The 27797-nt window shown below is 42.3% G+C and overlaps 3 protein-coding genes and 1 long non-coding RNA gene across 8 annotated transcripts in view; 3 read left to right on the top strand and 1 right to left on the bottom strand.

Moving 5' to 3' along the window:
- Positions 1 to 17449, top strand: NAA25 (N-alpha-acetyltransferase 25, NatB auxiliary subunit). Of its 2 annotated transcripts, XM_073312535.1 has the most exons (11): positions 2 to 1781; positions 2674 to 2801; positions 3972 to 4123; positions 4868 to 4993; positions 5323 to 5566; positions 5781 to 5904; positions 6288 to 6353; positions 7853 to 7950; positions 8506 to 8616; positions 10488 to 10634; positions 14220 to 17449. In XM_073312535.1, the coding sequence occupies exons 3-11, from the start codon at positions 4092 to 4094 to the stop codon at positions 14340 to 14342; spliced, it is 1071 nt and encodes a 356-aa protein (XP_073168636.1). In that variant the 5' UTR covers positions 2 to 1781; positions 2674 to 2801; positions 3972 to 4091; the 3' UTR covers positions 14343 to 17449. The 2 variants fall into 2 exon arrangements, with proteins under 2 accessions (XP_073168637.1, XP_073168636.1); XM_073312536.1 differs by having other exon boundaries at positions 1 to 2801; positions 6291 to 6353.
- On the bottom strand, positions 10976 to 27489 carry LOC140898567 (uncharacterized). Of its 2 annotated transcripts, none has more exons than XR_012155023.1 (3): positions 24726 to 27489; positions 24546 to 24644; positions 10976 to 12213 (listed from the first exon to the last, which is right to left on the bottom strand). It is a non-coding gene; the product is annotated as an uncharacterized lncRNA (long non-coding RNA). The 2 variants fall into 2 exon arrangements; XR_012155022.1 differs by having other exon boundaries at positions 27338 to 27489.
- Positions 20305 to 25800, top strand: ERP29 (endoplasmic reticulum protein 29). The gene is made up of 3 exons (XM_073312537.1): positions 20305 to 20699; positions 23368 to 23506; positions 24781 to 25800. The coding sequence occupies exons 1-3, from the start codon at positions 20571 to 20573 to the stop codon at positions 25281 to 25283; spliced, it is 771 nt and encodes a 256-aa protein (XP_073168638.1). The 5' UTR covers positions 20305 to 20570; the 3' UTR covers positions 25284 to 25800.
- The window catches only part of TMEM116 (transmembrane protein 116), a 59416-nt gene continuing 58686 nt past the window's right edge, over positions 27068 to 27797 (top strand). For all 3 annotated transcript variants that reach the window (XM_073312531.1, XM_073312534.1, XM_073312533.1), the window contains exon 1: positions 27068 to 27561. The gene's annotated coding sequence lies outside the window, so the exon portion shown is untranslated. The remainder of the gene's footprint in view (positions 27562 to 27797) is intronic.

Below are 27797 nucleotides of genomic sequence, written 5' to 3'. Positions count from 1 at the left end.
ACCCTCCCTGCCCCCTTTCCACGCTGCCTGGAGCACTGGTGGCGCTACGGCCGCGCCACCCAGAGCACCGGGTCAGGCCGCGGCTCTGCAACTGCGCTGCCCGGCCACCCAGAGCATTGCACCGGCAGCACAGTGAGCTGAGGCCGCGGGGGAGGGGCCGGGGGCGAGCCTCCCGGGCCAGGAGCTCAGGGGCCGGGCAGGAGGGTCCCGCAGGCTGGATGTGGCCCGCGGGCCGTAGTTTGCCCACCTCGCTTCTAATCTGTAACAGTTGTTACATGATTGTATATACAGTGTTGCTCCCTACGATGAATTCAGGAGGTACATTTTGTACCACGGAATGAATTTTAATACCTAGCCCTTACATGGTAATGCTTTACCAATGCTGATCATCACAACATCCCTGAGAGGTAAGTAATAAAGAATTATCCCCATTTTACTAATGTGAGGAAACTGAGGTCCAGAAAGACTGACATTTCCACACTTTGAGTCATTGTCTGAATTTAGGAATTCTTGGTTGTCAGTGGATGGTTTAAAACTCACTTTGTCCTTCTAACATCAAATAAAAATGTAAGGGTTATCTGTACTGTGTAGAAATGTGTGTATGATACATACAATGCAGTCATTGCATAGACGAATCTCCTTGGTCTGTCAATAGCGAAGTTCTTTCAATGTGTAAGGTTTCTGTAATGCTTTAACTGTCTTCTAAGGGTGGAAATCGAGGTGGTGATCTTATTTGCAAAATGTGGCTGCAACTGATATGAAAACGATCTTGTGACAATGGGGCAGAGAACCTCACTTGTGCGGCAGACATGCTGGATAGATGACATCTTAGCTTTCTCTTATGTTATCTTTACTTGCCTGTTTTTTTGTTTTACTCTGCTGAACTTATTTGTCAAGATCATTGGGACTGTGTGTGATGGGTGCACTCTCATTATACTGAAACAAAATTCTGGATGGAAACATTAATTTTTTTGATAGCAGAGTCTTGGATTTATCAACGTAGTGGTTTTTCTTTTTGTTTCATTGAGAACTGACTTGCTTTTGTTAAGTCATGTTTGATCTGTTTCCAAGTAATTCAGTGGAAGAGACTGCAAATCAGGACAAAGTGACTTTCATTGATGATAAGTTTGACAGCAACATGCCAAGGAATAAAAATAAAGATTTGGAGAAAACACCTAATGGACATAATTCTCTTAACTGAGCGCACTAAAGACTGTAAAGCAGCAAGAAATCATATTGATTGGGAAAACAGCTCAGATTCAACTAACATCAGGCTGCATTACTGCCTCTGGGCACCAATTTAGGATAAGGTTATTCTGGTTAGTATGAATTATAAAAATGCTTGGGATGGAGAAGACCGTGTTGCCCTTTTCAGTAGCTCAGGGGACATATCCACATAAAGATCTATTGAACCACATTCAATGTGGTATTGGGACACTCTAGGCAGGAGGCACGCTCTTCAGAATCTGGTGTGTCAGTTCAGTTTTCAGAATATTTTGTAGAATACTTCTTATCTGGATTAGTGTATTGGTTTACTGTCTCATCTCAAAGAATTGGAATCAAAGTGGGAAAAAGATGCATTTGGACAATCCCCATCTTCCTACTATTAGTCTGAAGACACAGTTTTGAAGACCTACACCTGTCATTTTTCTTCTCATGGATGCAGCATTTCAGAAAAGTCATTAAAGGCGGCTGACTAGTAGTGTCTTTGATTTCCGAAAGACAAGCATTGATTTACTCTATCGTCTGACCTGAACAATTTCCAGTAGTCACCAGCTTAGGTATGTTTAATGGAAACTACACTACTGTGAGCATTACCAGCTTGCCTGTAGTATTGGTCTTTAAATCCTATCTGTTTTGCAAATTGCAAGAGAGAGAGGTTCATTTCCAGAGTTCTGTTTGAATAGGACGATGTTATGTCAACAATGGAAAAATAGGGCTTCTAACAGAGGTCACGCCTCAACTGTCATTAGTTCAAAATCTGCCTGCAGTTTTCATTCCCTCCTGCTGTTCAGTTAGGGGGCTGTCTCTTCATCCTACTAACAGTTCTGACGTCAGCTTCCCGGATCCCCTTCTAGTTCCACAGCAACATCTAACTGCAATGTTAAAGGAGGACTATTCTCTAAAAGTTACCTTTTTAGTTGGGTTAAGATGCTGCTTGATGCTTGTTCCTTGCTTTTTAGATTCTTGTTTAAAAGGCTTGAAATTTCACCAGAACATGTCTCCACCATACTGTCCAAATACAAAACACACTGAACATGCCCTGTAGAGTTTTGTTCATGGGACTTTGCCTGAAACAATACATTTTGGGTTTAAATTGAGTGATCTCACATAAAAGTGCATTTGTTCTTAGTGAACAGTACTGATCATCTTAAACTGATGCATTTTTCAGCTTCCTTGCTGAATGTATGCCCCATGGTAAGATGAATTAAACCCCTAGCAAGGTGACCAACATTAAGGAATCCTGTAGGGTGCACTATTCAACAGTCTTGAATATTCCTGTTCTGAGAGAGACCACAAAGGGCAGACAGGAGGAAAAGAGGCAGTATTACTGTACTTGACCAAAACTAAAAAGGCAACTTCATCCTTTTCAAGAGAGTCCTTCTTTAAATCTGCAGAATCACAAGTAATCTCTTTAATTTTCTTGTGTCCGTCCGTCTTTAATTTCTCCAGATACTGCAGGCAAACAGAGCACCGAGGTGTTCCATGGGGATTTAAAAGCCGCGTCGATGCAGTTGAATTAGCGCCCATGGCGCAGTCCCGCAGCCTGAAATGAATTCTGCAAGGCTGTTTATCAGAGGGTATGTTGTTGAATATTGGCATATTTTTCATATTATGCAAATAACCAAATTGCCTGGTAAAAAGACAGGGAGAGAACTGGCTAAACGGACATTCCCTGTTTTTGGCAAACATACGGTGACATTTGGCTGTGTTAAGTACAAGGTTCTAGTCTCTCAAGCTCTTCAGACCAGGTTGAATCAGTTGGTATAATGTATTATAGACACACACTGGTGACTTGATCTGGTGTATGTCAGGTGTGAGTTCATCCCATAATCTTTCATTTGTGGTTTTCATTCTGATTTTCCAGAATGTCTCATTGATAGAGTAATTCTGGTAAAGTATCGATCTTGTCTTGGTGCATGAATTGCTTCCTATGTCTTTATATTTTGATACTTACATCAAAATAAATGCTCGTTTTGGGCTCCCTACTCATACAGATCTCGTCATGGGTAACGCTTGGATGGGCCCGAAATCTTGGTTTAGAGCTTTTACTGTTGCATTTCATTGAAGAGGGGAGGCAAACTAATGCTTGAATTCTGATGTTTCCTTTGGGATTTAGATTGTATTGAGATGTAATGTGTACACACCTCATGGTGTTATCCTGTGATGCTGTATTCAAAACCTAATAAAAATGAGAAGCAAAAGTGTAGCATGAGTAATTTTTTAAACCTATGTGAAAGTAACACACAATGGCACATGCCCAAATCAGTTGCAGGAAAATCTGGGGTAGATTTATTTTCATTATAATGGATTTTCTCAATGAAATGGTTGTATTTTGTTCGAGATGCCCCCACTTTCTATAGCGTGCACAACAAGATCTGAAGAAAAGAGGAAGCTTCCACAATTAAAAAAAAAGTTGTCTTTCAGTTTTAGGGGTGGCACCAACTTGAGGTTTCTTAGTGTTGGCTCATTTATTTAATAAAGAAATTGGTAGCTTGCTAGACACACTATCCCAGGGTACAGGCTGCTTTTGCTAAAGGAAAGCAGCAAAGCTTACACCGCTGTCTGTGTCTGGGAGGCTTGGGCAAGCAGAACTGCACATTTCTCCCAGGTGATAAGTGCTTGCTAGACTCTACACCTTCAGATTCATGGCAGTCACAAATTTGATTTGGCTGTAACCCTGTTAAGACTCGAGTTGTTTTTACTGTATCATGGCAACTAATACAGAGATGATGTGTGTTCCTTCCCAGACCTCAGAATATATTATTCAAGCCTACAAGTATGGTGCATTTGAGAAGATCCCAGAATTCATTGCTTTTAGGAACCGGCTGAATGCCTCACTTCACTTTGCACAAGTCCGCACTGAACGGATGTTGTTAGACCTCTTACTTGAAGCAAATATGTAAGTATGGCAGAGACAAAAGTACAGTAACTCAAACAGTAAACCAGTCAGGGATTCTGCATGGGAAGGGCAGCCTTTCCTGAATGGGTGCTTCTTGTCTACCTGTTACAGGTCATCAGAGTTGCTTTCCTTGTAAGCCTTAGGCCTGGTCTACACTAGAAAATTAGGCTGGTTTAACTGCACCACTCAGGTGTGTGGAAAATCTACACCCTTGAGCAGCATAGTTAAGACAATCTAAGTCCCTGCATAGGCAGGGCTAGGTGGACAGAAGAATTCTTCCATTAACCTAGCTACCGCTTCTCGGGGAGGTGGGTTGCACTATACTTGTTCTGCTGTAGCATTATAAGTGTTGACAAGTCCTTAGTTTCCCCATCTGTAAAATGTGTTGTACTACTAGGGTACCTCAGAGGGATGTTGGGAGGTTTAATGTTTGAGGTGCTCTGCTGGAATGTACTATTGAAGTACAACAAGGACTCATTTATTATCCTAAAAACTTTATCCAATACTTCTAATCCCTCCAATAACATTTACTACCTTCAGTACAAGCTCCAATTAGTCCATGTGAGTTGCTAGTTTGCTGTCCCTACCAGCATTATCTCTTTAACACTAGTAGATAGATTTGACTTTTATATATGGTAGCTAACAGTTATGTGCTCTGTAGAGAATATAGACTATATCAGTGGGTTGGGCTTTCACCTCAACTATTAAACATTTGGTTTAACGATACTAATATTTATGTGCTAGATCAACCAGTTTAGAAGAAAGTATAAAGTCCATGAGTCTGAGTCCAGAGGAAGATGATATTCTATGGAAAGATTTGCATGACAACAGAGACCTAACGGTCTTATTTAATTGGGATCCAAAAGACAGGTGAGTACAAAGGCCCAGAACTGCAGGGGTCAGTATTTCAGAAATGTTTTAGAGAGAAAATCATTTCCAGATAAATTCCAAGTGTCACTTAAATATTTTCTAGGCTGGCTAACTGGGCACATTTAACAAGAGCACCATTTACAATGTCTAACAATGCTCTCATCTATCTTATTCACATTAATACCACTCCCTGAATTTCCAGTCATTCCCACCTCTCCACATGTGATTCCAAAGCTTTGCACCAGAATAGGATAAAGGACATTCATGGAAGCTTGCTACTGTTATAAATATAAAACATTTGTCTAAAAACCCATGGTGTCTTTCCCTAGGGACATTTCTGAGGAGCATAGGAAACTGTCATTGGAGGAAGAAACCATCTGGCTGCAAATCCGATCTTTAACTTTAAGGCTAGTAAGCGGACTCCCAACTCTTAGTCATACTGTTCACCCAAAGAACTCTGAAAAGACTTCTGAGAATGGTGTCTCATCCAAAATTGATACGATACGGTCTCTGCTTCAACAACTGGAAGTGGCAGTGGATTCAGGGAAGCAGTTTCTTGAGCAGAAAATTCAGGTACCCGCTAAGAAAAAGTGATCCCAGAATCTTTAATGACCATGAATGCAAGCATAGAAACTCAGTGCATCTTGTAACGTTCTGCAGGCTGCAAAACTCACTTAACTGATCCTGAGTTTGTAGCTTTTGAAATCTGAGATGTGCCAAAGAAAAACACTGTTTTCTGTTTAAGGAAAAGCTGCAACATCTTTCTTTTTCTTTGCTTGTTGCCTAGTATCCCGTCCTTGGCCCTCCTCCTACCCGAATGGCTGGCTTCTTCAGTAATGGCAGCTGTCAGTGCCAGAGTAGCTTGTTTTATCTTGTTAGTGATATTTATGAACTAGATACCAATGGCTTAGGTAAGTGTTTGGGTTGTGGGGAGGTTAAACCAATTTGTGTTGGGTGTCGCATGGGGTGGAGGTATCTAAACAGCTTCAAAATGGCTTTGCATTTAGTTAATAAAGTATATTAATGAGTCGGAAACAAATTGATCAATTATGTGTAGATTTTTTGAATGACACTTTATGTTATGAAGAAAATCACAGCTTTATTTAGTCTTATGTGCTTGATTTGAAGTCTTCCTGAATTATCTTACAATGATATTAATGTACCAGTCATTCACACTTGAAGCATCCATACAGTGCATATTTTTGTGGGTTTTTAAAAAAAAATTGTTTTGCATTTTTGAAGCAGAAAAACCATTATTTAGAAAATATTTATTTGTAACCTTTTTTTCTTTCAGAAGATTCAACAGAAATCCAAGAGAGGATAGGGAATTGTTTTAAATCTTTACTAGAACAATTAACAGGTAAGTAATAGTTTGGGAATAAACATTTATAGCCAAGGCAAACAGTGATTTAAAAATGCTGGGACTCACTTAGGCTCCTTTGATAATATCCTTAAATCGCTGGAGGCTGAGAAAGCTATTATGTCCTATTGTTTCACTGCCGTCCCCCACTCCCAAAAAAAAAAATAGAACCATGGCTTTATACCAGTCACACGCTGGAATTCTACTTTGCTGGTTTGTGGTGATATAAGAATAATCCAAATGATTTATCTGCTGTTTAGAAATATTCTTTCCTCGTTCCAGACATTAAGGTAATTTTGAAGCAAAAAGTCAGTCATTACAGATCTAGATTCCATTTTTAAGCACAGAATGTTTTTGTTATACTACCCAACACCCTATACAGCAGCAAACCAAATGCTCTGGCACTTGTGTGTGTGTGTGTGGTTATAATCTAACATTTGTGTAAAGGGGAAGAGAAAGCCCTGAAATGATTTTAAAGAAATTTGTCAATTTGTAATGGCCAAAAGTTACCAACGTATGATTGCTGCCTGGTATTATGTGAAATGGGTTTGAACTGAGTCCAGTTCCCAGCATATAGGTCTGTATATCACACAAACCATCATGGCACTAACTGGCAACCTTGTTGACAGCCCTAGCAGAGGGAGCAAGGAGTGAATGAACCTTCCCTTCAAGTCAAGGTTAAGGCATTCTGGTGAGATGCGGTTGGGAAGTTGGTACTGCCTCTGCTGGATCAGATTTGTGCATAATAGGGAGCTGTGTTCCCTGGGTCTGTCAGTCCAGCACCCTTCAGAAGCACTAAAATCCCACACACAAGGTTTAAACTAATCCTCTAACTGAGTAAAAGCACTTAGCAAGCTTAAAGGTAAACTTCTCTCTGTAAAGAGAACTGCCTGCATGATAAAAGGAAAAACACCAAGCCACCAGAATATCAGTAAGGGGAAGAGAGCTGGATTTCTCTCACTGATGTTAGTGAGAATGTTGTGAAAATGCAGTAAGAGATTCTGAATCAGTCAAAAAAGGACAGTCATGTAAAACTGGCCTTTTACTGTTCTTAACCTTCCTTATATTCTCCCTCATCTCCACCTGTAGCTATCTTTCTTCTTGTAAGCAGACCGCCTGGGTTTTGATTTAAACCAGTTTATTATTAAAAACCTGCAGGTGAACCTGTTTGCTGGTAAATGTTGGGTTATCTGACTTCCTACTCCATTTCTGGCTGTACTGATGTGAAAGGTGCACGTAATTACAAATGCACAAGACAATAGAAAAAAATCCTATACCAAGTTTTTGACAAAGGCTTTGCATTACAGATTCATTCAGAAATTATTTTAAAACTGTATCCACTCTAGAAGTAGTCTTTGGTTAACTGTATCCTGTCATACACTAGTTTGAAATAGGTCTTTTTGTAGCTTCATGTAGTATAAGATGTGTACCACATAAAAATATGTAAGCATCTTTGTTGATCCTTATTCTGAACATAAGAATTGTCTTCCTTTTTCCAGATTTGTTCAATAAATGTAAAGGTGACTTGATGGAAGTCAGAGATGGCATCTTGAAAACTCATCCTAACATTTTAGAAAACTTAGTCTTCTTTGTTGAGGTAAGCATTTTTCATTTACTGCAGTTCTTGGTTGCTTTGGAAATTCCTGCTGTTCTAATTTAATTGTTCTCTTTTACAACCATCCAAATTGCAAGATGAAATCTGTATCCTGCTCCCTTCTGAGTTCTCCCATGTGGCTCCCTGAACCCTGCCTTTTCACATTGAGCTTTATACAAATAATCATGATGATGATGACAATGCAAAAATAAAACCCGACTTCCAGACTTGGAATTAAAACAGGAGCATGTTGAGATTCCTAAAGTTTTGTTTCTTGAAGGGGCCTGGTGTAATTTTTGGGAAATGAGATGCAGATGAAGATAATGGTAAAATATTTTAGAATTGACTGTGCTCAGGACTTTAGCATAATAAATGAAGTGCACAGATCCCAGGTTTTTTATGTACAACTATGGAAGCCGCCATATCTCCATTCCCTTCATATCCCAGTTACTGTATTTTAAGTCTTTAATAAAGGACACAATTTTGAACTTAAAAATGGCTCCAATAGTATTAATTCTGTTTGTACCATACTTGTACATCTGTTTTTCTTCCTTTCAGACAATGTCCATCACCCTGTGGGTGTCAAGTTACTGTGATAGTGTCCTGCGACCCTTCAAATCAAGCTTACAGAAAAAGAAAAAGAAAAAAAAAGAAACCAGTGTAGTTATGGTAGGCAACTAACTCAATGGAGACATGAGTTCTAATCTTATGATGCTTCCCTGAAGAGAAAAGGAGTACTTGTGGCACCTTAGAGACTAACCAATTTATTTGAGCATGAGCTTTCGTGAGCTACAGCTCACTTCATCGGATGCATACCGTGGAAACTGCAGAAGACATTATATACACACAGAGACCATGAAACAATACCTCCTCCCACCCCACTATCCTGCTGGTAATAGCTTATCTAAAGTGATCATCAAGTTGGGCCGTTTCCAGCGCAAATCCAGGTTTTCTCGCTTTCCGCCCCCCCCCCACACAAACTCACTCTCCTGCTGGTAATAGCCCATCCAAAGTGACCACTCTCTTCACAATGTGTATGATAATCAAGGTGGGCCATTTCCTGCACAAATCCAGGTTCTCTCACTCCCTCACCCCCCTCCAAAAACCACACACAAACAAACTCACTCTCCTGCTAGGGAGAGTGGTCACTTTGGATAAGCTATTACCAGCAGGAGAGTGAGTTTGTGTGTGTGGTTTTTGGAAGGGGGTGAGGGAGTGAGAAAACCTGGATTTGCGCTGGAAATGGCCCAACTTGATGATCACTTTAGATAAGCTATTACCAGCAGGACAGTGGGGTGGGAGGTGGTATTGTTTCATGGTCTCTGTGTGTATATAATGTCTTCTGCAGTTTCCACGGTATGCATCCGATGAAGTGAGCTGTAGCTCACGAAAGCTCATGCTCAAATAAATTGGTTAGTCTCTAAGGTGCCACAAGTACTCATTTTCTTTTTGTGAATACAGACTAACACGGCTGTTACTCTGATCCCTGAAGAGAGTGGGTGCAATTTTCAAAAGCACCGAAGTCCTACTTTCAAAAGTGGCTAAGAGCTTAGCCTCCATTAAGGGGCTCTCCTAAGCCACTTTTGAAAGTGGGACTTCTAAGTCGCTTATGTGCTTTTGAAAATTAATGGGAAAATGCAACATTATGGAATATACCATAACCAACACTGCTGAGTATCTGCATTAGCCTGTTGGATAGAGTTAGTATGATTTCTATTTTGTATATAACCATCCTAAGTCCAAGGTTGGTGTGGTTTCCAAACTGTTCCCACAAAAAAAGGTTTTTCAAGATAAAGGCTTCTAAAATGAGGATACTATCAAGTTACATAACATTTTTCATCTTCAGAGGGGGTTTTGTTTTGTTTTTTTACAAACATTAACTACTAAATGAAATGTCATTTTGAATAGTGCTAGTTGGGAATTTTTCAATGAATTTTTTTTCCGTTGGAAAATGCCAGTTGGTCTAAACTGAAACTTGTCATGGAAACGTATCTATTTCGATGAAACTTTCATCAAGAAGGTTTCTTAGATCCAGGCTGGAATCGGGCTGAGCAAGGATTTGAACCTGGCTTCCCACATCCCAGGTGCATGCCTTAACTATTGGGCAATAAAGTCAGACTCTCTCTGGCCAAATGACTGTTTGTTTATTTATACCAAGTGGAACAGCTCCAACAGGAGTGATTGAGCTGCTGACTGGCTCTATGGCTTGGTGGTTAGGGTATGCATCTAGGATGTGGGAGACCTAAGTTCAAGGCCCAAACCTGAGTCTCCCAGGTACATGCTTTAACTACTGGGCTTATAGAGTCAGTTTCATTACATAGCAGAATAAAAACAAATTCTAAGAGCTCAGTTTTTCACACAACGGAAATGCTTGCCACCCAGCCAGCCCTACTTTTTAAGCTATATTTGACTAGCACATTTGTGGGTTTGGACACAAATGAATCATTTTATTTTAAAATAGTGACTTGAGTGTCATATACAAAAATATTTTAAATGGGTGTAAAAATGTGTTTTAATATCACTTCTTACTGTTTCCATAGCCTCCTGTATTTACCAGTTTTTTGGATTATGTTACTGAGCTACAGACATTAACTTCCAATGTTATAGATCATATCAAAGGGCTCGAAATAATTCTGACTGCACTTAAACTTGAAGAATTGTCCATAGATGACACTTTACTTTCACAGGTAAGAAACTGTACCTTATTTTATGTGATTTATTTTAAAAACAAAAAAATAAACCTAGAGAATATCTCTTGGCTAACTTCACCTTTTTCTTTAAATGTTACCTATTGAAAAAGCTTTATAACCACTGATATGATTGACGCAGTTGTTTGCTATTAGCTAAAAAGAATAGGGTCACAATTGGTTGAAACTGACCCAGAGTGGTAGAGTTCTAGTTATAAAGTTCCTACCATGTGGAGTCCAGCATAGTAACTTTCCCTAAACTGATCATTTCTTGCTTATTTCCACAAATTCATTCATTTAAAAAATGCTACTGGAACCTTAGAATTGTAAACCTATGTATCTTTATTTTTTTTTTTTTAAAGTGAGTTGAGTATGTGGACAACAAAATGCCGTGAGTGACATTAATTTGTTGCCATGAAAATGGATGTTCTTATTTTCAGTCTAGAAAGGCATGACAACATCAAATAATAAAGGCCAGCACAGTTGTGACAGAAAATCCTTGTGGTTCAATTATTTCTGACTAATAAAAGTTGCCAGGGAAATTACTGAATCCATATGAAAGAAAATAGCTGTCCCTTCTAACTCTTAGCTGTTTAGAGGGCATCGAGGACAGGAATCTATAGGTGCAAAACACGTCAGGCACAATATGTGTTAAGATGTATATGAAAATTATTCCCAGTGAAGAAATCTCTTTGAAGCCGTGAATGCTGCTCTGATTAAATGAGGGAGAAGATGCCCTGAAGGACCAAAATATTATGACACCAGGAAATAAGCACATTCAGGATGTACTCACTGTCCGCTTCTTGAATCTGTCTTTCAATTAAATAATGGCCTGCCTCTCTTCAGCACCTCAAAATATCATTGGTGTTGAGTGGTGGAGGATCAAGTTCAGATGTACAGATCTGATTTAGCAAATAAAGGACAGAACTAGCCATTTCTTTATCTTTAAATGTGTTCTGAGAGTCTTCTCTAAAGTGCAAGACTCAAAAGTAGATTGGTGTTCTTGCCTCACCTTAGGTTATGAAAGTTGGCAACAAGTTGCAAGTCGTAGCATAATTCAAGTGAGGTGTGGTTTTTGAGAACCATGACTTTGTGCTATTGCCAAATAGGAATGAGTGTAAGAATTGCTCTCTGTTGGGAAATTATGCTCTCCTCACCTAAAATAGCTGGGGGCTGTTACCATTTTTAATTATAAGAATTGTATGAGCTGATGTAGACATGTTTCCAGTGGGACTGAAGAGAAAAACCCAACTCTGAGGAACAATGCTGAGAAGCTGCTCAAAACACTGAATGAGCAGTGTCTGTAGCCCCAAAACTCTCATTGACTCTGGAAAATAGGCACGTAGCACGGTTACAGAATCAGATCTGTGCGGCTGTTGCTTTCAGACAAACTCTTATCAGCTTGTCTATCCCACCATAACTTTACATCCTTCTAGGAGCTCTACCGACTAATGTGAAGACAAGCTTCCCTGGAGTGTAACTACGGAGTTTGTTTAAAAGATACATCATGCCACTTAAAAATCACACTTCTGGGTTTGCGTTCAAGTGCTGCTTTAGTCATCTTTGGTCTGTCTTGTAACTGAAAGATTAGAAAAATAAATTGTATTTTTCATTGTTGACTTTATGCATTTGATTGCAGTTTGTGTACAATTTCCCCCATTTCTGTTGGTCTTCTCTACTGTTGCTGTGTGAAATTTAATATCTTAAATATGAAAATGTCACTGTAAATTAACAAAACCTGGTAGGGAGCGAATGAAACTCCTTAGATTTATTTTTTCTTAATTGACTAGGCTTCAAATTGTATTATCCCTTTAAATTTTCTTTGAAGTGTTTTCTAGAATTGCCTTAGCACTTCAAACCTTATTGTTTTTCTGGTTCTTTAATGATCTAGGAGTGGCACAAGTAAATTTTCTGCTAACTCATTCAGTCAGCAAATTCTACACATTTCCTTTATGTTCTGCCAAGCATTGAGGGAATTTGGAAATCAGAAATGCAGGGGCCTAAAGAAAACATAAGTTTCACATGCATTGATTTTTATGGTACCCTGGAGAATGCATTGGCTGGGAGTTTTATGGGGTTTTCCTACCTGCATACTATGTTTGCTATGCTATTTGTTATTTATACTTTACTGGGAGAGTGTCAAACAGTGTGTATAAGCTGTATAACAATACTTGGGGCCAGAGTTCCAGAGAGGTGGGGGGGGGGTGTGCACGCGCACACACGCATGCACGGCAGAGATTGTGAATGCACGCAATTGCTGGTGCTTTTTAAAAGGTCATTGAAGTTTGTGTCAGCTGAATCAGACAAGAATTTGCTCTTTATGGAACATAACTAGTGATGCACTAGCTGAGATGTAGCATCAACCCTTTAAATATGCACAAATATCATTGTACTCGGCACAGGAAAGTCAATGTCCATCTCATATTTTACCTTGGGAAATAATGCCAAGGAATGTTGTTCGTAGGTGGGAATTAAAGAAGCTCTGAGAAGACAAAACTGCTCTCCGCCATTTAACTCATGCATGTTTGAAGAACTTGGAAAATAGGGGTTGTGAGGGTGTCTAGAATAGTAGACACTAACGGTACGTCTACATTACACGCTTCTTTCGGCAGCGTATGGGGTGCATACGTGCATAGTCCCTCCTGGCATGGGTATAAATGGCAGTGTAGCTGGTGAGGAACAGCTTAGGCAAGTAAAGACACTCCCGAAGGGTGTGGGTATGTATGAGCCTACACGGCTCTCTGCTTGGCCTTCGCATCTACACTGCTATTTTTTTGCAGTGTATTATCCCACTGCCTTCCTGCAACTGGAGCCTTCCCCCCCCACAGGAAAAGACTGCGGTAGTAGGGGGGCAGTAGAGAGAGTCTCAGGCAGCTCTTCATTGTTGGAGCCTTTCCCCGCAGGGAGAAAAGACTCTGGGAGGAAGATTTCCCTCCTGCCAGTCTTTCCTCACTTCAGTGAAAGGCTCCGGCGGCGTGGAGCTGCTGAAGCCTTTTCCCAGTGCTGGAGTCTCTCCCTGACATGTGGAGCTACAATTGCAGCATGGACACAGCTTGCTTTTCACTGCAGCATGTAGCTACACATACCCTACATGCCACCACCAGTGGAGTATTTTGGAGACGTAGCTTTAGTCTTACGAAATTTTGATTTCAGCCATTTGTTTTGTATTTACGAGGCTTCCTGCTTTAATAAATTATTTCTGGATCAGAATGTCTGTCTTGTAACTGACTTGGGTTTAAGGGAAGCCATCTTTTGGCATTAAATTCATTATACAAGGATGTTTCCTGCAAGTGTCAAGAAATATTGATGTGCTAATAATCCTGTGACAGGTAAAACTAACATTAACTTACATTTTAAAAGTACTGCTTGTGGGGCTTTTATTCTGGATTGACGAGCTTTCCTATCTTTGTAGTTAATTCAAACTATTACTACAACCCCCTTACGATGTATTGAGACTTCAAACTGAACTTTTTTCTCCATTTCAATATTTGCAAAGAGAGGGTGTGAGGAATTTTACAGAGGAATTTAAAATACAAAATGGTTTTTAGCCTGCAGGATGAATGACTCCGTTTTCTTGATTTGCAGGAAGAAAAAAAGTTTACAAAGACTGTGCAAGGAAAGGTCCAGAGCAGTTACCAGCACTCAATTCAGGAAATTGGGGAGCTGCTGAAAAAGAGACTTGATACCATAAAAAAACTAAAGATTTAAGAAGTGCACCCCAGGCATAAAGACTTCACAACAGAGTGACACCATAATCCCAGGCAGAAGCAACATCCAACATACCATCACTTTAATCCAGAACTTCCTCATAAATGCATGAAGGACTTTAATCATAAATATTTTTTTTAGATATTAAAGATATATTCAGCTGATTAAATTATTGTACATAAACCAGAAGCAGGGACCCTCCATCAGGGTTTGACCACTTTTTATACATGTTCATAAGTATATTGCAACAGGAAAAAATTCGTCTCCAGGGACAACTGGAGATAATCCTTAGAAGCAGCAATAGAAATCCAGTATAAAGCATATATCTCAAAGGAGTTGTATTTTCATCACCGTACAGTGTTTATAGGTTTTATATGGTCCTTGCCTTAGAAAAGCAGAAATTGTAGATGCCCACATTCAACCTTAGAGCATATTGTGTGGCCTCCTCCACTGAAGCAGGTTAGTTCTGGAGCTGTCTATTCTATTGACAAGCCATGTGGCCCTGCTGGAAAAAAAGACTTGACATCATGTGGGTCCAGCAAGGAGAGATGACTTTATATTGGGAGCACATCTTTTATGTAGGCGTGTACTGCCTTCCAGTGATGCTCATCATTAACTGCAGACGGTCAGAGTAAGTCATGCTTAGTACCGATGCAGTTTCCTCTAAGATTGAACCCCAACAATTGTTGGAGGAAGTGGGTGGTGTTAGTTTACATACAGATTGTTTCTAATGGAAAGGTGGTTCAAAAAATTACAAGCCTGATCAGTGTTTCAGCAAAAAGCTAGAGGCAATATACATAATATCTGCAGTGAAGTCTGACACCACTGACTCTGATCTTATGTCAGTTTCATGTAAAACAGTAAATCCTCATGATTTTAAAAGGAGGTTGAAACTTTAAGACTAAGTACTTAAATAATTTGTAATGGAATTGAGTCCTATCAACTTTCTATGGCTGTAAGTTGGCAGAAGTAATTTTTGCTTCCAGTGGTATGAGGCTGAGAATTACTCTTGTTTGTAACTGTTTCCTTTTGTAACTGATCTTTTATGATTATCCAAGTATAGACACATTAGTCATTCTGTTAGAGAAATGTAATTGCATCATCTGATACCATAAAATCTGCATTTCTGCTATTTTAATTTAAAGAGTAATACACACTATAAAACGAATAGGCACAAATATGAACATGTTGCACCTAGGATGTGAGGGACACTTGAGACTTTTACAGATTTCTTATCTTCTGATTAAAGAAAAGCAAGTATAATCTGAAATCTATATTTAAAGTTTTAAGAGCGCTGACAATCCTAGTGTTGTCATCTCTTCTGAATACATTTTGTTAGAAATGCTAGAACGTTGACGAGAGTATTTTTTTAAAAGCCCTGTGTAAAATTTCAAGTTGCTGCTCTTGCTGGATTTAGTTTTACTTTGCCCCTTCCTAAAAGAGAAAGAGGACTTCCTACAAGTTGTTTGAATTGTGATGGATGTGCTTATGATGTAGTTGCAGTGTCTGGTAAGTGCTTTGGGCCAGGAGAAAACAATACCAAAATGTATTAACTCTGTTTGATAGTGAAACACCTTTCCTGAGCAAACTATCTTATACGTTTGTATGAAAATACTTTTGGAAAGACAAGTGTGCTATTTACATTAAAACAAGACTCATGACTGAAGTTGATCATTTGAAGTGAAACAGTCCCATCACTAAGATTGCACAGTGACTACAGTGGCACTGAGGTGAAGTCTGCACTAGGCTTTTTGGCTAAAATATTCACACCTTGCCATCACCAGTAGGACTCGCTAGTGTCTACAGGGCTCCAGGCAAACACTGACACTTTTAAGTACCACGTTGCAGACAGCTCTGAATAAGACCAGACAGTGCAGTAGTCTATGCTGGAGCTCCCATCCATGATTGCTACTACCAGCGGAGCTGAACAGTAGAAAATCTTAGTGAAGTAAGTTGAGACTACAAGCCTTAAAGCCTTGTGTACGCTAGAAAGCAGAACTTACTAAACATGTTTTTCAGCATCAGTTCCCTTTGAACAAGATTGAAACCAGTGGGTTATACATCTGGCTGTGTTAATTTTAAACAGCTGGCTTGAGTTCTGAGAGTGGGTGGAACCAAGCATCAGTCACGCTTTCAGAAATGGCATTGAACATGCTTGTGTTCAGTCTGCACTAGCATTTAAACCTTTCTCAATACCAGTTCAGGAGGAATGTTCAGTTTTTCCCAGTGTACAGCTGTTTTCCCACTTCCACTTGCAGCCACCCAATTGACCCTAAGCCTAATGTCAAACTGTGATTCTTTTTTTACACAGTAGATGTTTCTATACTAATTCTGTTGCATGAAAATCAGATTCCAGCTCTTAAAACTCCAGGGTTTCTCTATAAAAGAGGCAGCTAGATGGGTATGCAGAAATGGCTAACTAATTACTGAGCCTTTGGGAATCTTTTCTCAATCCCTATAAATTGTGTACAGTTAAATATATATTTCTTACTAAAGTAAAGAGCATTTTCCCCCTCCAGCACATACACCTTCACTGGGATTTGATAGGAAATCCAGGGTATAACCCATTGCTGCTGTTATCCTTTTTGTGGTTAAATGAACCATGTGTTTAGAAAAGCTACCAAGACTACTGTTTACAGACTGAAAATTATTGCTTTTATACTACTGGGATCATGAGCCAAGATCCTTCTACAGATTTCCTCCTCAACTGATTTATTTGCTTTAAATCATTTGTCTGATGTGGATAAAGGTGAAGAGTTCTCCATCTACCTTTCTCTGCATAAAGAAAAATGTACAATGCCTACCTGTATTGCCCATTGTTTTTGTATCTTTTTAGCAGTTTTAACTGTTCAAAAATTGCATTTATATTTTGCAATCAATATGTTAAATCATGATTTATTTTAACCTTCATTAATATAAAAGGGTTTTTTGGTTATATCTGCAGCCTTATCTGAACTTTCTCTTCCTGATTATTTGTTGTAATTTATGACTGTGGAAGTTATGTATGCTTCAGCCTTCTATGGAATTAAGTGACACAACCACAAGCAATCTGCTTTAAACTGGATGGGTTTATAATTTATATAAAAGTCAGTTTCGTTATAAATTAATTTTGCTGCCTTTCATTTTCTGTCTGGATCTTTGAAAATAGTTGAAGTCCTTGTCTTCACCATTTTGCTTTATAATGTTAATCTCCCATCATACTCCAAGCCAGATCTCCCCTTTATTGCATGAAGGGGAGCAAAAGTTGCCTGAAAATAGAGCAGTGGGGAGGGAAAACAAGCTTAACTGGAGTCCTCTGAAACAAAGCACTTTGTGCAAAATAACGGAATGGCTTGCTGGCAGGAGTGGAGTTGGGAAGCAGATGTTCTATGGCATGTTCATATGGCAGAGTGCTGAAGAAACTTTCATCGTCAGTTTATGCATTACTTGCACCCCTCCCAAGTTTTTAAAGACAAATGAGGGAAGAAACAGAAACTTGCAGCATGTTTGGATGCAGCCAGTGGAATTATGATAGAGTAGCCCTGGCAGTCAGGGACAGTTTGAACAACAATATGTGGCATCTGGGCATCAATATCGCTTCCCCCATACGGCTGGCAGTGCGCTGTCCACTCCAACTCCCAAGACACTGATAGAAGCAATATGTCCTTGTTTCCTCAAGCCAGGTCTTGTGCTGCTTTCTTTCCTTCCTTACAGAGACGATCATCTGGCCCTTGCACACTCAGAACTTAATCTCGAGTTTACTCTCTCCATTTACCCTCTTAAATGTTATGTGAACACAGAGATGTTGAAAGTTGCCAGACTCTAGTTATTGTACCAGCAGCAGCATGACCAGTTTCCCCTAAACCCCATGGCTCCGGATGCAAGTCAACCCTGATGTGGACGGGAACAGGTATGGCTAATCAGTTACTATCCTGGTGAACCATTTGCTCTGCTAAAAGGACATATTTGAGGTGACAGTTACACTTGTTAAACTTTTCTCCTCTCATTCATGTTTATAAATGTACCACTTGAAACTGAAACCTGTTTAACAGAAACTTCTGCACATTCATGCCTTGCTGACCTGCTGCCACTTCTTGTTTTTAAGTGCTACAATATTTGTGGATAAGAACACAGAAATCGATGAGAATACATTAACAATACGCTTCCCTTTATCTTCCCCCCTCCTCCTTTTTGTGTGTGTGTAGTGACTCAAACTGCTCATCTGGATAGGTTTGGAGGAACATAGACTACATGAGAAACTGTAAAGCTGCACTACCAAAGGTTTAGAAAAGTTTAACTAGGAAGTAGCAAAGAAAGGTTCCCTTTATGTACACACATGGGGACCAGATGGCCTGATATTGGGACCCTCATGAATTAAGGGTTTTGTCTTAAATACACAGCTATACCCACCCACCCGTTTAAAAAAAAAATCCCAATTTTTCACACTTGCTACCTGGTCACTTTATGTACACAGAACAGATCAACCCTAATTATCCAAATAGCTCAAGGGTCATTTCTGAAATGTGGCTCAACTTAATAAATAAGGCTAGGTCTAGGGGACCTCTAGTGGCATTGCATTTTGTGTGCATGTCAGTTAAGTACTTTTCACCACCGTGTAAGCATCAGGTGCAGGGAAAGGTTCTCATATTTCTCAGTGTAGACCTCCCATCTTAACAAAAGTGGTCTTATAGTGTTCTCCCATTGGCCATTACACAGGCCCACTCTTCCATTCACAATTGTTTCACAGCATAGAAAAGCAATAAATTATTGAATGGTTTAGCTGTTTACAATACAATGTACCAGCTGGAAACTAGGAGAGGAGCCTGCACCAGGTAACCAGACTGCTCTCCACACGTCAGCAAGCACTTTCCCTATGCTGGTCTCTCTACCCTAATTTAGGAATGGCTGTTTTAAGGTTTTGTTTTTTTACACTAGGAAATTTTAGCAAAAAAAAACCTCCCCCCTGGTACTTATCCCCAGCTCAGCTGCACAGGGGCGAAGCCTTTGTCTAGCAAATTTCTGGCACAGTGGTGCCCTTTGTTTTTTTCACGTCAGCTAAGGCACCGGTTTAATTAACATAATAAAAATGCCCAAAGGGGCTGCAGCCTTGTCTATAGGGACAGGTTTCAGAGTAACAGCCGTGTTAGTCTGTATTTGCAAAAAGAAAAGGAGTACTTGTGGCACCTTAGAGACTAACCAATTTATTTGAACATGAGCTTTCGTGAGCTACAGCTCACTTCATCGGATGCATCATCGGATACTTCATCGGATGAAGTGAGCTGTAGCTCACGAAAGCTCATGCTCAAATAAATTGGTTAGTCTCTAAGGTGCCACAAATACTCCTTTTCTTCTTGTCTATAGGAGGGCTCTTCCTCCTGCAGCCCAACCAGTGGTAGGGTAAGTACTGAGGGTAGTTCATTGGGTATTTTTATTGTTTGTTTAGGTGTAGGGGGAGAGGGGGTGTCTTTTGCTAAAATTCCCTACCAGGGAGCCATCCCTGCCCTCACTTATAATTAAGCTATAACCACTGTTTGAGTTATAGCTGGGGGGGGAGGTGATGAGAGACACACACTTTTATTTCAGTGCTTTCTAGTGTAGGGCGGAGGCTCCTGGCTCTGTAGTATGCCTTCTCCTGTAGTGCAATGGATCACATGTCTGTGTGCTCCTTTCATTACCTAAACAATAACTCAGACCTACTCTGGGTTGATGGGGGGCTGGTCGAAAGCGATTCACGAAGAGAGATTTCCAGGGACCACCCCGATCGTCCACAAATGTAATTAAAAGATTTTGCAGCTGGCTAAACCGAGGTTACCTCTGAAGAGGTCCTGCTCTGGGACTTAGCGCCGGGCGTGCCATTGCACGGCAAAGATTAGGTTTACGAATTAATTTTTAACAAGGGGGACGGGATGACTTCATGGACCTTGTTGTGCCATTGGCCAGCGCGAAAGAGCCAACGACCAATGGAGCAAAGCAGAGAGGGGAAGAACAACTAGTAACTGGGTTGTGCAGTGGAGGTGCTGGTTTTTCAGAAGAGCCTCTAACCAGGAGTTTGCCCTGGGGTCCGTGGGCAGCCCGAACCCGGCCCCTTTCTCGGTTGCTCCGCTGCCCGAGGGCCGGGAGGCCCAGAGGTCGCATTTGGCGCTCCAGCTCCTCCGAAGCGTCTCTTCTCCTTTGGGGGGAGCCAGTGACACCAGATCAGGTCACGTGAACCGCGCAAAGCAAGTCCTCTCCGTCTAGATCCTTCTCGCCATGGCTTTTGTGAGCAAGGCAGTCTCGGGCTCCTCCCTGCTGCTTTGCTGGCTTTCCTTCGCCTGGGAGAGCAGCAGCGCTTTGCATACCAAGGGCTCCCTGCCCTTGGATGGCATCACCTTCTATAAGGTAAGGGGCATGCTGCTGGTTGCAGGTGCCTGTGTGTCTGCTCCTTCTCCCTCTGCATGCATGGTGCGGCTGCACGAGCGCTGGGGCTCACACAGACGCGGGCTGTTGGATGGGGAAGGACCTTAAAGCCACGGGCCTTTTCAGGAACTGCAGATCGCTGTATTGAAAATACATTTCGGCACCAGCGCAGGTCTCGGGCGGCTGCAACGGCAACGTGTCCTGGACGCTGGGCTTTGCAAGAGGCTGTTTTGGAAGGGTTGGTGGGTGGGTAAGAGAGACCGTGTGCGTTCCCCCTTTTTGTCAGCTCCGACGTGGGGCAACCTCAGGCACTCTGCGGGTAAAATAGCACGACCGGCGCGCTCAGCCCTGCAGGACTGTGACCGGAAGCCTGGGGCTCGGCTCACGGCAGGAACAGATACAACGCCTGCCCCTTGCAGCGGCGCAAGGGCCATTTTCAGAAGCTGCAGGCGGGCAGCCGCTGATGCATGGCTCAAGAGTTTGCCCCTGGACCAAGGTAGCCAATGGGGAAAGGACAGAAGAGAGGCGGCCTCAGCAGCTGGCCAATCACAGGCGTCCAAGTGTCTCAATTGCACCGCGAAAGTGGTTGAACGTTTTTGCCAAGGCTGCGGTGCATCGCTCCGGGCAGGCCAGGCGGTGTCCTGAGCACCTCGGAGCTTTCCTGCTGCAGCATTCGCTGTCTTTGTCTGCAGCAGCTGTGCGATTGCCGCATCCGTCAGGTGTCCTTCCGTCCACAGCACGTGCCCTCCCCCTAATGCAGCGCGGGGCACCGCCGCCTAGCCTACGCCAAGCTCTTGTGAACGGACGGAGCATTCCGTGTCCAGCCCCAGCCGGGCTCTGAGCATTGCATGCGCTTGGGCGACATTCCCAAAGAAAGAAAATCCAGAAACACCCTCTTCTATCTCCGTATATAAGAGCCATAGTAGGTGTATTTGCTCACCTCTGTGAGCCTCTCACTCTTATCTGATGCTTCTTAGCAGCCTCTGGATGGGCTACGTAGTCTGTCACACAGCAGTGAACTCTGCCCCTGAGTTCACTGGTCGGATCCGTACAGATTTTTATTTTTCCAAGTAAGAAAAGGCAAGTAGCTTAAGCACTAAATTTAAGTTGTGGGAAAGGATTTTTCCAGAGCTAAGTAGAAATGGAAATACCTTCCTGATTTTGTTTCCATTTCATTAACAGGGTGTACTTTTGTTATTTAAAGGTTTAGGTTTCTAGCACTGCAAGACCATGTTTAATCACAAGAGCCAGGTTTTAGAAATAGGAAGGGAAATTGATCAGAAATAGAAATCTCTGTATTGTGAGAAGTGGGACTGAAGTACACCAGCTAAAATGAGCCAGCTGTCATAGGACAGGCTTCCAGTCCACACTGGAGAAGGGGTACTAGGCACCTACTGTCAGACCATGCAGTAATAACACTGAATCAATATCAGCTTATTTAACTTGTTTCTCAACGTATGTAAGGAAGCATCCACCCTAAGCAAGTAGCTGTGATAGGGGCACTGACTGCAAAAGGCTGCAGGTTTTCTTTTCTTATGACAGTTCATCTCATCCACTTGAAATGAATCTCCACTTTGATAGACCAGTTTTGGTGTATTTGCATTCTGGGACCCCTTAAGCACTTGTTCCATAGCATCTTTTGCTAGGAGCAAGGACTTTGGGGTAATTTCCAAATATGAAGCACTACATTGTGGGATGAAGCTAAAGAGACTGGCTGACAGGGTGGAGCTACAGTATTTGCAAATTTCAGCCATGCTGAGGAGGGGAAGGAGTGTAACTGGCAACTACACTGGTCAGCAGGATCAGAATTAAAGACTTTGTTCCAGGTGTTGCATACATTACTTCGAATGCTTATAAAATGCCTGGGATGGCCTTTGTGGTGTGGTGGTGGGGGAGCAGTGAGTGCAACAAATTCTTGCTAGGAATGTTCTGAGATTGCAGGATCTTCCCACTTAGCATAGAAAAGGCCAAGACATGTGTCAGGTGTAGACACAAACCAGGTTTTGACTGAAAGCAAACAAGTCCATTTCCAAGCTGACCTCAAAGAGCCAGTGTGTTTGGTGCCAACCTGACAAGGCCAGTTTCACTGTCCAAGCAGAGTGAAATTAAAAACCAATAGCACAAATGACGGCAAGTTAATAAGATGTTTTTCAAAAACTTTCACTTTAGCAATCCAAGGTGCTTCTATAATCCTACTTCCATTACTCACTTGAGATATCCCAGTGAAATCAGTGGGGGCTGATTCTACTCTTTAAGTCAGTGGAGCTCCCTACCAGTAAGGTGAGCAGAATTTGGCCCATTATGTCAATCAATTTGACACCACATAAGCAAAATGAAAGTAAAATCTTTCAGGGTATAAGCCATTTTAACAAAATACTGAAGTATACAATTTAGAATTCCTTCTAACAGCTGGTACAGGAACACACATGCACAGCCCATCTACTTCTTCCTCTCACCTTGACAGCCACATTTATTAAATTAAGAGGTGCTTGATTATTAAACTAATTTCCCCCAATGTGCCTCATAGTCAAATAATTATTTCACAGGAAAAGTGAAAACTGGCCAGGACATCCTTATATAATTGTATACTGCATGTTTATGAAATATTCAATAATTCCTCCATTAAATCTTTTTGTTTTTCTTGTGCTAGGTGATTCCAAAGAATAAGTTTGTCCTGGTGAAATTTGACACCCAATATCCTTATGGTGAGAAGCAAGATGAATTCAAAAAGCTGGCAGAAAGCTCAGCTTCCAGTGAAGATCTGCTCATAGCTGAAGTGGGAATATCAGGTGAGCTGTAAACAGACTAATACAATATCATTTGTGGAGGGAAAAACAAAACGTTGGCACAGCTTGACCTCTTAAGCACTGTGAAATGTCACCCAGCTCTCTGCTTTAGCTGGGTTTTGGGTGTAGTTGGCACGCTGAGAGATCATAGAGGAATTAGGATGGCCCAAAATGGGGGGGATGGGGACCTAAGAATAAATGATTGAAAAGTTCATTTTTAGTTACTGATATATTGAATGCCACCTTAGCCTTGTTGGTAGTGGAGCTGACTGCCCTCACAGCCTCATGTGAGGTGGGAGTAGGAGTGCTGGATATCTCCAACCCCCTTGGGCCAGTTAGTGAAGTCTCTCAGCACAGTTATGGAATTAAAGTTGATTTGCAGTTCCTCTTGACCAGAGGGAAATCTGGCCTTTTCTTAGCCTCTTGGCCCACTTCTATGGAATATGTCTTGTGAGAACTCTTTCAGCCATAATTGTGGTCACAGGCAATAAGAGGTACATTGTTAATTCACTCTAGGGAGCATTGCCATTCATTGCTGACATTATGATAGAGGTGTCGGCATCACAACTGGCACTAATTGACATTGCTATGGTAGTCTCAAGAGAAGAGCCAAGGCTTGTATAAGTAATGAAGACCTAAATTCCCATCACCCCTGCTGCTGCCTGTTCTGTAAACACAGGATTTAAACCTCTTCAGACTGCCCAGGTGGCATACATCACTAGGCATTGAAGTTTACCTAAACACAAACCCTTTATACTTTAGTAGAATATCTGAAATCCCTATATTCATATTCTAGCTTCAGGAATTCACATGGGATTTATGTTTGTTCAGATGTCATCTTACAAATTTGCTTGGCATATAGCATATTCTCAATAAGAACTGTGTCTGCAGGGACATCAGCTAGAAATTATAATGAGTATTATCAGTCTGTATGCTTCAGGCTACAAACTAATCTGATGGGGATCAGGAAGGAATCATTCCATCCCACCCCAAATCCAAGAGACAAAATCAGTTATAGAGTAAAGCAAGGTTAAATACATACATTGCGGAGGATTTGCATCTTCCTCTGAAGCAGTCGATAATGGTTACTCTTGCAAGCAGACTTGCTGGACTTTTGGGTTGTTCCATCCTATGGCAATTCCTAGTAGAGGGAGGATGCTTACAGAGTTGTAATTACGAACATAAACATTAATTGCTTTGGAGAGGAAAGGATCCTACTTACTGATTTTGCTCTGAGTAATGTACTGATCCTTTTCATGTTTCGTTTCTGTTCCCAGATTATGGTGATAAACTGAACACAGAGTTGGGTGAGAAATACAAGCTGGATAAGGACAGCTATCCTATTTTTTACTTGTTCCAGGATGGGGACTTTGACAATCCCTTACTTTATAGTGGCCAAATAAAAGCTAGTGCTATTCAGCGTTGGCTGAAGAGTAAAGGCATCTATCTAGGAATGCCAGGCTGCCTACAAGAATATGACATCCTGGCAAGCAAATTTGTGAGTACCACTAAAGAGTTAGAGCGTCAAGCTCTTCTCAAACAGGGGCAGGAGAGTTTAGCAAAAGCCAAGGAAACAGAGAAGAAACGGGCTGAGCAGTACTTGAAAATCATGAGTAAAATCCTGGAGCAAGGAGAGGAGTTTGCTGCTAATGAAGTTGTCCGGATCACAAAACTGCTTGAGAAGAACAAAATGAGTGACGGGAAGAAGGAGGAGCTCCAGAAAAGCCTAAACATCCTTGCCTCTTTTCAAAAGAAGAATAGTGAAAAAGAAGAGCTTTAACAGGCTGGAGAACTTTGTACAAGCTGTGATATTCTGGCACAAGGTCCCATCCAGTTCTCCTTATGCAAGCAAACTTTCCTTTGACCTCCAGGGAGCAGCAGAATTCCTTCTAGTGTGCTTGGTGCTTTAGAAAACTCAGAGAAAGGCATGTTGCCTTTGAAAAATGACAGTATTCTGTAGTAGGGATTCAAACAATCCCCTCTTAAAGTGAAACTGATGTGTATTAGTTGATAAATACTATTACACACAAAAATACATTAAAAACAAACTTCAGGTTGCAAAGTCAAGCACTCAAAAATTTAGGAAATAATATAATTAAGGTTGCCTCTGCAGAACTGTCCCTCCACTGCACTGAATGGGGATAGGAGTCCTGTGGAAAAAATATGTGATCATGTAATTAAAGACTATCATAATGCACATGCACAATGGGGCTGAATTGAGGTTGTACAGGCAACCTTAATGTTGATGTTTCCTAACTTTTGAGTATTTGGCTTTGCAATCATAATCTTGTAATGTAGTTTTTGTGTGTTTAATTTCCTAGATTTTTTAGAAAAGAAAATTGAACCAGCAGAAATCCTACCATGTAGTGTATATTGTCATACACATGGTTCAGCAGCAGCATTGAAACCATTAAATCCACCACACAGACATAGTAAGTGATAGCAATTAGCAGGTTGTCATCCTCTACGGAGTCTACATGACCAGTACTAGAAGTGGAAGATACACCTTGCCAGTGAGTTTCATAGATATTTGTTGATAGCAAAGAATGCTGAGTGAGATTCAGGAATCTTGGGCTCTATCCTAGGCTCTGGAGGGAAGTAGGGTCTAGTGGGCACAGAACTTTTCTCCCCCGAGTTTACCCCTTTCTACCCCACCCCCAGCTCCTTGTTCCAGTCTCTGCTCTTCAGGCATCTCATCCCAATCTCAGTCCTTCCCCAGAAAATCCTAGTTTTCTCTTGCACCCTAGCTCTTTCTCAGATCTTTTTCTTCTCTCCCATTTCCCCCCACCCCCTGAACACTGGTTCCTAGACCCAGTTTCCATGAGCTCCTTGTCTCAGTATCCCTCTAATCCCCTGGCCCCCCCGCCCCGCCAGCCCATTGGCTTCTACTCACCAGCTCTCAATCCCAGCCTACCCTCCTCCAACCCTCAATCCCATCCTGGTAGCAGACTCTTGGGGCATTTCAGATAAATGGTCTCAGAAACTTAACATGGGCCAAACAACATTGTTTTGCAAGCCTTGTTCTGAAAAATTACAAACTGTTTTGGCTGAAATTTTCCACAACTCAGCCTGGAGGAGATGCCCATTGTGGAAAAGTTCAGCCCAAATGGTGAGCATTTGGCAAAATTCTAAGTGCATACAAGGTCTTATAAGGGAAACAGTTGGGCATCCAGAACAACAGGCAGTGCTACTAGTCCTCCCATAATTTTTTTTTAAATAATACCTTTTCCAGAGATCATTTTGTTCTCTGTGAACAAGCAGATTCTGCTGCCCTAGCAAGTGTTACTGCATGTGCTGTTCCCACGTGAAACTCAGGTAGCTGCCCTAAGACTCTCTGTGCATTTGCACTCAGGGCTTAACACAGGGTCTGCAGAGGACCAGGCTCGGCCTGGACATTGCTCTACGCTACGTAGTACGTACCAGGCTATCTGAGTGCAGGGGTGGGTGCAAAGAGTGAGTACTGCTGCAAATAAAGACGGTGCATTACTACTGCTACGTGAAACCTGTCTGCGTCCGCTCGCGCCAGCGGCCTCCTCCCCGTCCCAGGGCTGCAGCCCTAGGACCGCCGCGCGCGCGGGAGTCTGGCGCAGGCGCGCGGCCCGGCAAACGCCTGGGGGTCGCGAGCCCGGGGAGGGGAGGGGGCGTAACCCCATCCCGGGCTCCGCCCAGCGCATCGCCTCAGCGTCTCGTCCAAACAGCGGCCCTGGCCCCGCCGCCTGCCTGCCTCCCTCCCTCGGGGCGGGAGCCCCCACGGCTGATCTCGGGGGCCTGACCGGGAACCGCTGCCCGAGGGTCCCGCTCTCACCCCATCGTCCGGCCCCGGGAGCCCCCTACCTAGTGCTGCCCGCTGCAGGGCGGCCGGGGCGACTCGCCCGGCCCCGCGGGAGCCGAGCCGCCCCGCCGGCCACCTCCTCGGACCGCCCAGGCTGAGGCGCCCGCGCCAACGGCTCCGCGCGCGCGCTCTTCTCCACCCCGCCCACCCTGTGGCTGCCGCGTGCACGAGCGTCTGCGAGACCCTCCCAGCGCGTGACGCCAGCGAGGGCGGGACTAACGAGGAGGTAACGGAAAGGGGTTGGGAGGGGCTCGCCTGGGGGAGCAGTGGCGCGTAGGGAAGCTAAGCAGGGGCTTTTGGGTGTAGCTGTGTAATGGGTGACCGACGCTCAAGGCGGCTGGCCATGAGGCTGGTGTTGTGCAGAATTCTTAAAGGAACCCACTCAAGCCTGCAGAGAGGGACCTGGTTGTGTTGTTTCTCCAGCTTAGAGTACGCCGGCCAGGGGGATTGTCACTAGCCACA

Source organism: Lepidochelys kempii, chromosome 15 (genome assembly GCF_965140265.1).
Source record: "Lepidochelys kempii isolate rLepKem1 chromosome 15, rLepKem1.hap2, whole genome shotgun sequence".
Classification (NCBI taxonomy): domain Eukaryota; kingdom Metazoa; phylum Chordata; order Testudines; family Cheloniidae; genus Lepidochelys; species Lepidochelys kempii.
Note: the sequence above shows the minus strand (reverse complement) of the source record. Positions and strands in the feature narration are given on the sequence as shown.

Bases quoted from the DNA above. Each gene is read 5' to 3' on its own strand.
- ERP29 (XM_073312537.1), top strand. From the start codon at position 20,571: ATGGCTTTTGTGAGCAAGGCAGTCTCGGGCTCCTCCCTGCTGCTTTGC. The intron at 20,700-23,367 runs GTAAGGGGCATG...TTCTTGTGCTAG, and splicing joins ATGGCATCACCTTCTATAAG to GTGATTCCAAAGAATAAGTT. The intron at 23,507-24,780 runs GTGAGCTGTAAA...TTCTGTTCCCAG, and splicing joins AGCTGAAGTGGGAATATCAG to ATTATGGTGATAAACTGAAC.
- NAA25 (XM_073312535.1), top strand. From the start codon at position 4,092: ATGTTGTTAGACCTCTTACTTGAAGCAAATAT. The intron at 4,124-4,867 runs GTAAGTATGGCA...TTTATGTGCTAG, and splicing joins CTCTTACTTGAAGCAAATAT to ATCAACCAGTTTAGAAGAAA. The intron at 7,951-8,505 runs GTAAGCATTTTT...TCTTCCTTTCAG, and splicing joins ACTTAGTCTTCTTTGTTGAG to ACAATGTCCATCACCCTGTG.